Genomic DNA, 12,088 nt, shown 5'->3' with positions numbered 1-12,088 from the left:
TAATAATAATGTACTAAATGTGACACCAATATTTTCAGGTGTACATTGAGGTAAAAATATAAAATTACAAGCTGATAAGATTCTTGTACCAGACAATCTGTATTGATGAGGCATTTAGTGAAATAGTCACTCATCAAAAATACAATATAAAAATATTTTAGCATTGTTTAATCAAATTTATAAAATGTCTGGTGTGAAGCTTTCTCTGTAAGAGTTTGACTGCAGTTTTAAAAATGACCAGGAGGAGGCACTGCCAGCTCAATTATACACACACACACACACACACACACACACACACACACACACACACGCTTTCGCTAAGATGTGGAGTTTGTAGATGGTCCCTAAGTGCAGCTGCAGAAGGAGCTGCTGCAGATTCCACTGCATGTGGGGCTTTTACACAGCGATTGGTGACGGTCCCTTGGAGCCAAGCTAACTGCAGCAGGAGACACACTGCTGATCTCCAGCTGATGTTCCGAGGAATTCAGACACCGAGTTTAGCCAGCTAACAACACACCATACAACACAAAAACATCCAGACTTTCTTCACACACAATGATATGGCAGTCTAAAATAATCATCATTTCACAGGAACACAACCGTAGCAGATAACAAGGTTATGTCAGTGTGTAACCGTGGTTACAGTGGAATCTGGACCTTTCCAATATGGTGGACACACTGACGTGTCAACCTAGCTAATGTGGAGTCCTGCAGTTTTTCAATGAGGCTTCAATGAGGACTTTTTATATTGGTATACAGGCAGTGCTTACAACTCATTCTTGTATGTTGCTGTTTGAGTTAGGTGTGTGTGTGTGTGTGTGTGTCCTCACCAGAGCCCCAGAGCTGAGCAGGATCATGAAGATGATGAGAGTCTCAAACCAGTTGTGCTCTACAATGAGGTAGCAGGTTTTCCTCAGGTACCACCAGTGTTTCCCCCAACCCTCGGTGATGGACACGTCACAGCACTTATAGCGCGCCACACAGGCTGGAACACACACACACACACACACACACAGGTGGTGTTACTCCATATGTAGAATATTACACTGACATAATCTTTTTCCAATAAATTCAAATCTGATGTTTATAAAACTTGAGCTTTACGACAAATCGTCTGTGTGTGTGGAATAGAAAGGCTGCTCATGCAGAACGGTGGAGTGATGGATATTTGCATATCTGATAAAGGAGGGTGACGGCAAACATGTATTAAAGAGTAACTCAGTCATATTACATCTCCACAGCCTGTGTTCCCGCCTTCTAGCTTATCACCTAGTGTGTGTGTGTGTGTGTGTGTGTGTGTGTGTGCCAATCACCTGTCAGTCACACCTCCAGGAGTGTTTATGTGAATTTAAAAGCTAAAAATTATAACACTGGTCTCAGCAATAAACACCACTCTTTTTTTATGAAATCAGCAGTTTTAAGTAAAAATCTATTCTTTATTTCATTTTAATGTAATTTTATTGATAATGAAAAACATTCTATGTAGTGTGTATTATAATATATGCTTCCTAACACACAAGCAGGTGCAATTAAATATAAATCTTTAAAAAAAATTGTAATTGATGGTGTTTAATTATCAGCTACACAAATAAATAAACCGTGAACATCAGGAGAACATCAGGAGAACATCTGTATACAAAAGTTTAAAGATTCTGACTCAGATGCTGGTTATAAAGAGGTTCTATAATACCCACAATGCCTCAGATGAGTGTATCAGGACACAACATGATATCTGTAGATGTGATCATGTGATCACCCGGTCCTGCTCACATCATCTCCAACTCCTCGGTCCAGAGGATTGTCTTCTGACCTTCTCATGGATTCGATCTAATTCTGTGATCAGTGTTTATAGTGTTTTATAGTTATAGTGTCTCACTGCTGATGGGGTTTTAGGGAGAAAAAACAACAGACCGGTTCTTTAATAGCCCCGTAGCTCACCGTCCGTCCAGCACGGCTCCGGGTCCAGATACTCCTCCACCACCTCCACCACCCCCGCCTCCTCCTCCTCCGGCTTTATGTCTATGGTGCTGCCCTCCGACGAGCTCGTATCATCCAGCTGATGGAGAGAAAGAGGGACTCTGATTGGTTGCCAGATGTTGATTAATCCTCTCTAACAGCAGCCCTGACTAGCACAGGGTTTATATTAATACTGATACCTTATTGTTTCCATAGCAACAGCTCGTTCACAGGGAGGCGTACAGCTCGCACTGATAATAAACAGAATAAACACGTGTGGAATTACTGATATTTTGTATAAAGAAATGTCTTCAGGACAGAGGAGTCTGTGTGTTTATCATGAAGAGAGAGAGTAAAGCTTGGCTGGTGAGGGAGTGCAGGTTCTGGGCTGCTACAACAGGAACTGACTCGTGGTATTAAATGTAACTATAAATGGATAAAAAGTTTAACATTATTCTGTAATAAATGTTTAGATTGTTTAAATATAAAAAAGATCATTTAAACTAAACACTGTATCTTGTATGTGGTGAGACAGAGTCAGGTTTCTGCAGGTGACTGGGACGTCCTGAACAGCACCACAGTCTGATCCCTGCACTCAGACAGTCCCATACAAAGCCTCTCTCAGACACGTCTCCATCTGCAGGGCCTGCATGACTCTGCAGTTTTACAAAATCCCTATTGTCAGCACTCACACACACACACACACACAGAAGCAGTAATAGAATCAAAGAGCACTCACACACCACCACTGCAGTCCTCACTAATCCAGCCTGACCAATCACAGGCTCAGATCCTCCCTGCTACGCTCTGATTGGCTGCCTGACATTACCTGTTACAACATTACTGGATCAGAGTTCAGCTCTCGACACGTGTAGTCCAGCTGTACTGGATCTGTCCCTGTAAACTGGGTCAAGGTGACCCCCCCACACACACACACTGAATATATATATGTCTCTCTCTCATAAATAGGTTCAGTAAAGAAACTGTTTATGAGTGTACAAGAAACAAAAACAGAGAGAGAGAGAGAGAGAGAGAGAGAGAGAGAGAGAGGAGACAGAGAGGAGTAGAGAGAGAGAAGGTTACAGAGGAGAAAGAGAGAGAGAGAGAGAGAGAGAGAGAGAGAGATACAGAGGAGTAAGAAAGAGAGAGAGAGAGAGAGAGAGAGAGAGAGAGACAGAGAGAGAGAGAGAGTTTTCTGTAACTCCAAACCCTGCAGTGTTTTATTCCGCTTAATCCACACCACCTTCTCACTGACTCCACACTGCAGGGGTGTTCCTCACATCATCACTGATTCACTGATTTTCTAAGCAGCAGTTGGGAAGATCTGACTCTAAATGACATAAAGGCATTGTGTTTGTTTCCATGGAAACAATCCATTTCCGAGTCCCAAAAGATTAACGGCTCAGATCAGAATCACGTCGTTGTCCTGATTAACATGTTTCCCTCATGTATCTCACACCTCTGTATGGATTTCTCACGTGTACTGGGAGAAGTCTGGGACTCTAAGTTTGACCCGTGCTGAAGTCCATCAGCTGTAGAGGCAGCAAGAAGCTGTGCAGAGTCATTGTGGAAACCCCAGGACACTCTGATGGACACCAATGGTGAGGGAAGTTGCCAAGTTGAAGTACCCTCTGAGTAATGCTCATGGAGGACACTCCTGATCCATCTGACGCATTATACAGCTGGAAGATCTGCGGCAAAGGCAATCGGAGAAGCAAAAGCTCAGGTATACAGTTGGAGAAGTTTGGAGAGGCCATGGAAAATGAACACAAAAATGTTCTTAAAAACTCTTGACTGAGACCATGCACAAGCTCTGCTAAGTGCAAGTCTGCATGGTGACCTCAGCTGAGGCAATGGAAGAAGAACTCTGAGGATCTAGTGAACATGCCCTGCTTTTAGAAGGCAGTGCCAGCTGTCTCGGTGTCCATCTCTGTGCTGAGGTTACTGTGGTGGTTAAAGACCTTCTGGCTGAAGGGATGGATGAGATCTGTCCAGTGTATTCAGGATGAAGAACGTAGGCTCCACACAAGCTGATGAACACTGGACTTTACTCTTACAAAGCACTGTAATGGGCAGGGGAGTCCACTAATCTTGATTTGGTATCTTTGGATTTTATTTCTGACTGGTGGAAGGAAGCATGAGATTGGATCAGGAGCAGCAGTGGTATAGTTATAGTATAGCTGTTCTAGTCTTTGGTTTTGAAGTAGGAGCTCTGAGTTTAGTGGTCAGTCTACGTACTTATCCTCAACTACGATCATAAGTTAATAAGAACAAGGCTTCTCCTCAAGGTTGATAATCCAGGAGAGCCTCTGAATCAAGAGGAGCTCGCTGAGGTAGTGAGGACACCTTCCACTTGGACGGAGACCTGAGATCAGGACCCAGTCTGTGTTCAGGACGAGACTGGACTGAACTGACCTTCTCAGCCGGTTGCCACCACAACATACACCGGGAAAAGCAGGAGGTTTTGAATGATTCAGTGAAGCAGATAGACACAGTGTGACAGAAACGTCAGGCTGCCTTGTATTTATGTGTAGGCGGGTTTATGTAATTGTGCACAAGATCTGAGCCATTTATTAGCAGCATGTCTGATGAAGAATGCGTCTGAATAACAGATAAAAAGTCAAATGGTTTATGATAGAGTTAATTAGACTACATATCAGTGTAATAAGTCACCTGTTTCATAGGTGGCATTAATAAAGCGGTGGTCTTTGTAAATATACGCCTCTCAAACTCACACGCGCATATCCAAGAGAAATCAAAGCAATAAAGAGAAACATTACATCATATCCTGGACTGCGACTGTTCTCTGGCTGAGTGAAGAAGCTCTGAGTGGAGAAGCACTCAGCAGAAGCAGGGAGGCAATAAATCACAGCAGTAGCCGAGCTGAAGACTCCGGCTGTACCGCCTACGCAGCGTGAATCTGCTGTGTGATAGCACCGTAATCTACTCCTCCTGACTCCGCACCTTTGTCCTGTTTTAATTCACCGCCTTTAATCTACTCACACAAACTGCAGAACTTTAGCCTCAGATATCACGTGGTCAGAGGGAAGACTTTTCCATCCAGCTGTTTCTCCTGCGCTGATGTGGCTGCAGCAGTGACGCTCTAGAAATGACTTGGATTCATCGTCCACTAACGTCCCCACCCCACAGAGCCGTCCTCCACAAACACCAAGCAACTTTTGGACTTCCTGTATAGCTGTAAAATCCTTTATTGTTTCTCACACCTTGCTTCGTTTACACGAAGAGACGAAGTTCACCCAAAAACTACAGCAGACATCAGACAGCAGACGCACTGGACATCAGACAAGTCAAAAACCATCAGATGGAATGGGTGCCAATATTTACTGTAGTAATAGTCACTGACCCAAATACTAATTATAATGCTAAGTGGTTTCTTATGAGGTAGGGTTGCCAGGTATAACACATATCAGTGACAGATTTAAAGCTTTCCCTTTCCTTTTAAAGTATTCTGTAGGAAATATTACTAATTATTTTTATATAAAATAATATCCTCTGTTACTGATCCTGTGAGAAGCAAAATGGAGCCATTTCCACCTCCAAGCAGAAGAGAATAAACACGTGTTCATCATATTTTCAGCTGAAAGAGGCATCGGTTCAGCAAGCTGTCAGTGGTGTTGGAGTTTTCCAGTTCAACGAGCTCAAGTGAAGGAACAAAGCAGTGAACGAGTCTGCAGAGAAACGGAGAACGAGCTCAAAATGCTTAATAGCAGAGAAATTAACTGTGGAAATGGTTACGCTCTGAAATCTTCTCCAACTCCTGCACACGGTGACGCAACCGCAGGCAAGTCAAGTGCTGAGGAACGCCTCTGATGGTGAATCACTGGTCACATCAACACCTCATCACCTCAACATCTCAACACCTCAACACCTCATCATTTCAACATCTCAACACCTCATCATTTCAACATCTCAACACCTCATCATTTCAACATCTCAACATCTCATCATCTCAACATCTCAACATCTCATCATCTCAACATCTCAACATCTCAACACCTCATCATTTCAACACCTCATCATCTCAACACCTCATCACCTCATCATCTCAACATCTCATCATCTCAACATCTCAACATCTCATCATCTCAACATCTCAACATCTCATCATCTCAACATCTCAACATCTCAACATCTCAACATCTCAACATCTCAACACCTCATCATTTCAACATCTCAACACCTCATCTCAACATCTCATCACCTCATCATCTCAACACCTCATCATCTCAACACCTCATCACCTCATCATCTCAACATCTCAATATCTCAACACCTCAACACCTCATCATTTCAACATCTCAACACCTCATCTCAACATCTCAACACCTCATCATCTCAACATCTCAATATCTCAACACCTCATCATTTCAACATCTCAACACCTCATCTCAACATCTCAACACCTCATCATCTCAACACCTCATCACCTCATCATCTCAACATCTCATCATCTCAACATCTCAACATCTCAACACCACATCATTTCAACATCTCAACACCTCATCATCTCAACACCTCATCACCTCATCATCTCAACACCTCATCACCTCATCATCTCAACACCTCATCACCTCATCATCTCAACACCTCATCATCTCAACATCTCAACACCTCATCACCTCATCATCTCAACATCTCAACATCTCATCATCTCAACATCTCAACATCTTAACACCTCATCATTTCAACATCTCAACACCTCATCTCAACATCTCAACACCTCATCATCTCAACACCTCATCACCTCATCATCTCAACATCTCAATATCTCAACACCTCAACACCTCATCATTTCAACATCTCAACACCTCATCTCAACATCTCAACACCTCATCATCTCAACATCTCAATATCTCAACACCTCAACACCTCATCATCTCAACATCTCAATATCTCAACACCTCAACACCTCATAATTTCAACATCTCAACATCTCAACATCTCAACACCTCATCATCTCAACATCTCAACACCTCATCACCTCATCATCTCAACATCTCAACATCTCATCATCTCAACATCTCAACACCTCATCATTTCAACATCTCAACACCTCATCATCTCAACACCTCATCTCAACATCTCAACATCTCAACATCTCATCATCTCAACATCTCAACATCTCATCATCTCAACATCTCAACACCTCATCATTTCAACATCTCAACACCTCATCACCTCATCATCTCAACATCTCAACACCTCATCATTTCAACATCTCAACACCTCATCATCTCAACACCTCACCTCATCATCTCAACACCTCATCACCTCATCATCTCAACATCTCAACACCTCATCATTTCAACATCTCAACACCTCATCATCTCAACACCTCATCTCAACACCTCATCATCTCAACACCTCATCATCTCAACATCTCAACACCTCATCATTTCAACATCTCAACACCTCATCGTTTCAACATCTCAACACCTCATCTCAACATCTCAACACCTCATCTCAACATCACATCACCTCATCATCTCAACACCTCATCATCTCAACACCTCATCTCAACATCTCAACACCTCATCTCAACATCTCAACACCTCATCATTTCAACATCTCAACACCTCATCATTTCAACATCTCAACACCTCAATACCTCAACATCTCATCATCTCAACACCTCAACACCTCAACACCTCATCATCTCAACACCTCAACACCTCAATATCTCATCACCTCAACATCTCAACATCTCATCACCTCATCATTTCAACATCTCAACACCTCATCATCTCAACATCTCAACACCTCATCTCAACATCTCATCACCTCATCATCTCAACACCTCATCATCTCAACACCTCATAATCTCAACATCTCAACACCTCATCTCAACACCTCATCATTTCAACATCTCAACACCTCATCATCTCAACATCTCAACACCTCATCATCTCAACATCTCAACACCTCATCATTTCAACATCTCAACACCTCATCATTTCAACATCTCAACACCTCATCATCTCAACACCTCATCTCAACATCTCATCACCTCATCATCTCAACACCACATCATCTCAACACCTCATCATTTCAACACCTCATCATTTCAACATCTCAACACCTCATCATCTCAACACCTCATCATTTCAACACCTCATCATTTCAACATCTCATCACCTCATCATCTCAACACCACATCATCTCAACACCTCATCATTTCAACATCTCAACACCTCATCATCTCAACACCTCATCATCTGAACATCTCAACACCTCATCATCTCAACACCTCATCATCTGAACATCTCAACACCTCATCATTTCAACATCTCAACACCTCATCTCAACATCTCATCACCTCATCATCTCAACACCTCAACATCTCATCACCTCATCACCTCAACATCTCAACACCTCAACACCTCATCATCTCAACACCTCATCACCTCATCATCTCAACACCTCATCATTTCAACATATCAACACCTCATCTCAACATCTCATCACCTCATCATCTCAACACCTCATCATCTCAACACCTCATCTCAACATCTCATCACCTCATCATCTCAACACCTCATCATCTCAACACCTCAACATCTCATCACCTCATCACCTCAACATCTCAACACCTCAACACCTCATCATTTCAACATCTCAACACCTCAACACCTCATCATTTCAACATCTCAAGACCTCATCATCTCAACATCTCATCACCTCAACATCTCAACACTTTAACACCTCATCATCTCAACATCTCAACACCTCATCATCTCAACATCTCATCACCTCAACATCTCAACACTTTAACACCTCATCATCTCAACATCTCAACACCTCATCATTTCAACATCTCAACACCTCATCATTTCAACATCTCAACACCTCATCATTTCAACATCTCAACACCTCATCATCTCAACATCTCATCACCTCAACAGCTTAACACCTCATCATTTCAACATCTCAACACCTCATCACCTCAACATCTCATCACCTCATCATCTCAACACCTCAACATCTCAACACCTCATCATCTCAACATCTCAACACCTCATCATCTCAACATCTCATCACCTCATCATCTTAACACCTCATCATTTCAACATCTCAACACCTCATCATCTCAACATCTCAACACCTCATCATCTCAACATCTCATCACCTCAACATCTTAACACCTCATCATTTCAACATCTCAACACCTCATCATCTCAACATCTCATCACCTCATCATCTCAACACCTCATCATTTCAACATCTCAACACCTCATCATTTCAACATCTCAACACCTCATCATTTCAACATCTCAACACCTCATCATCTCAACATCTCATCACCTCATCATCTCAACATCTCAACACCTCATCATCTCAACATCTCAACATCTCATCACCTCATCATCTCAACACCTCATCATTTCAACATCTCAACACCTCATCATTTCAACATCTCAACACCTCATCATTTCAACATCTCAACACCTCATCATCTCAACATCTCATCACCTCATCATATCAACATCTCATCACCTCATCATCTCAACATCTCAACACCTCATCATTTCAACATCTCAACATCTCATCATTTCAACATCTCAACATCTCATCACCTCATCATTTCAACATCTCAACATCTCATCACCTCATCATTTCAACATCTCAACACCTCATTTCAACATCTCAACATCTCATCACCTCATCATTTCAACACCTCAACATCTCAACACCTCATCACCTCATCATCTCATCACCTCATCATCTCAACATCTCAACACCTCATCATCTCAACATCTCAACATCTCATCATTTCAACATCTCAACACCTCATCATCTCAACATCTCAACACCTCATCATTTCAACATCTCAACATCTCATCACCTCATCATTTCAACATCTCAACATCTCAACACCTCATCATTTCAACATCTCAACACCTCATCATTTCAACATCTCAACATCTCATCACCTCATCATTTCAACATCTCAACATCTCATCACCTCATCATTTCAACATCTCAACATCTCAACACCTCATCATTTCAACATCTCAACATCTCAACACCTCATCATTTCAACATCTCAACACCTCATCATTTCAACATCTCAACACCTCATCATTTCAACATCTCAACACCTCATCATTTCAACATCTCAACACCTCATCATTTCAACATCTCATCACCTCATCATTTCAACATCTCAACATCTCAACACCTCATCATTTCAACATCTCAACATCTCAACACCTCATCATTTCAACATCTCAACACCTCATCATTTCAACATCTCAACACCTCATCATTTCAACATCTCAACACCTCATCATTTCAACATCTCAACATCTCAACACCTCATCATTTCAACATCTCAACACCTCATCATTTCAACATCTCAACATCTCATCACCTCATCATTTCAACATCTCAACATCTCAACACCTCATCATTTCAACATCTCAACACCTCATCATTTCAACATCTCAACATCTCAACACCTCATCATTTCAACATCTCAACACCTCATCATTTCAACATCTCAACATCTCAACACCATCATTTCAACATCTCAACATCTCAACACCATCATTTCAACATCTCAACATCTCAACACCATCATTTCAACATCTCAACATCTCAACACCATCATTTCAACATCTCAACACCTCATCATTTCAACATCTCAACATCTCAACACCATCATTTCAACATCTCATTTCCACATCTCATCATCTCAACACCTCATCATTTCAACATCTCAACACCTCATCATTTCAACATCTCAACATCTCATCACCTCATCATTTCAACATCTCAACATCTCAACACCTCATCATTTCAACATCTCAACATCTCATCATTTCAACATCTCATCACCTCATCATCTCAACATCTCATCATCTCAACATCTCAAGTACCTTGGAGTACGCTCTGTGTAGGAAAGGACAGGGCCGGCTGTACTTCCTAAGAAGGCTGGCTTCCTTTAACATCTGTAAAAAGCTGCTGCAGATGTTCTATCAGACTGTTGTGGTGAGTGCCCTCTTCTATGCGGCAGTGTGCTGGGGAGGCAGCATAAAGAAGAAGGACACCTCACGTCTGGACAAGCTGGTGAGGAAGGTGGACTCGATTGTGGGCTCAGAACTGGACAGCCTGACATCAGTGGCAGAGAGGAGGACGCTGAGCAGGCTCCTGTCCATCATGGACAATCCACTGCACCCACTGTACAACATCATCTCCAGACAGAGGAGCAGCTTCAGTGACCGGTTGGTGTCACTGCCCTGCTCCACTGACAGACTGAGGAGGTCGTTCCTCCCCCATGCCATGAGACTCTTTAACTCCACACGGGGTGGGAGGAGTCAGTGCTGACACTACTCTCTCTCTGTACTGGACTGTACAATAAACCACACACTACACACAATACACTCCGGTTTATACAGAACTCTCACTCCGGTTTATACAGAACTCTCACTACACTCCGGTTTATACAGAACTCTCACTACACTCCGGTTTATACAGAACTCTCACTACACTCCGGTTTATACAGAACTCTCACTACACTCCGGTTTATACAGAACTCTCACTACACTCCGGTTTATACAGAACTCTCACTACACTCCGGTTTATACAGAACTCTCACTACACTCCGGTTTATACAGAACACTCACTACACTCCGGTTTATACAGAACTCTCACTACACTCCGGTTTATACAGAACTCTCACTACACTCCGGTTTATACAGAACTCTCACTACACTCCGGTTTATACAGAACTCTCACTACACTCCGGTTTATACGGAACTCTCACTACACTCCGGTTTATACAGAACTCTCACTACACTCCGGTTTATACAGAACACTCACTACACTCCGGTTTATACAGAACACTCACTACACTCCGGTTTATACAGAACTCTCACTACACTCCGGTTTATACAGAACTCTCACTACACTCCGGTTTATACAGAACTCTCACTACACTCCGGTTTATACAGAACTCTCACTACACTCCGGTTTATACAGAACTCTCACTACACTCCGGTTTATACAGAACTCTCACTACACTCCGGTTTATACAGAACACTCACTACACTCCGGTTTATACAGAACTCTCACTACACTCCGGTTTATACGGAACTCAAACACGCAGTTT

General features: G+C 42.3%; 1 protein-coding gene across 5 annotated transcripts in view; it reads right to left on the bottom strand.

Annotated features, from left to right (window-relative positions):
- scn8ab (sodium channel, voltage gated, type VIII, alpha subunit b) overlaps window positions 1-12,088 on the bottom strand; it is a 132,303-nt gene that overhangs the window by 31,242 nt on the left and 88,973 nt on the right. For all 5 annotated transcript variants that reach the window (XM_058403487.1, XM_058403486.1, XM_058403490.1 and 2 more), the window contains 2 exons: window positions 1,939-2,056; window positions 831-985 (listed from right to left, as the gene is read on the bottom strand). In XM_058403487.1, the coding sequence (XP_058259470.1) occupies window positions 831-985; window positions 1,939-2,056 (273 nt within the window). The remainder of the gene's footprint in view (window positions 1-830; window positions 986-1,938; window positions 2,057-12,088) is intronic.

This window comes from Hemibagrus wyckioides, linkage group LG11, assembly GCF_019097595.1.
Source record: "Hemibagrus wyckioides isolate EC202008001 linkage group LG11, SWU_Hwy_1.0, whole genome shotgun sequence".
Classification (NCBI taxonomy): domain Eukaryota; kingdom Metazoa; phylum Chordata; class Actinopteri; order Siluriformes; family Bagridae; genus Hemibagrus; species Hemibagrus wyckioides.
This window is presented reverse-complemented; position numbering and strand designations above follow the sequence as displayed.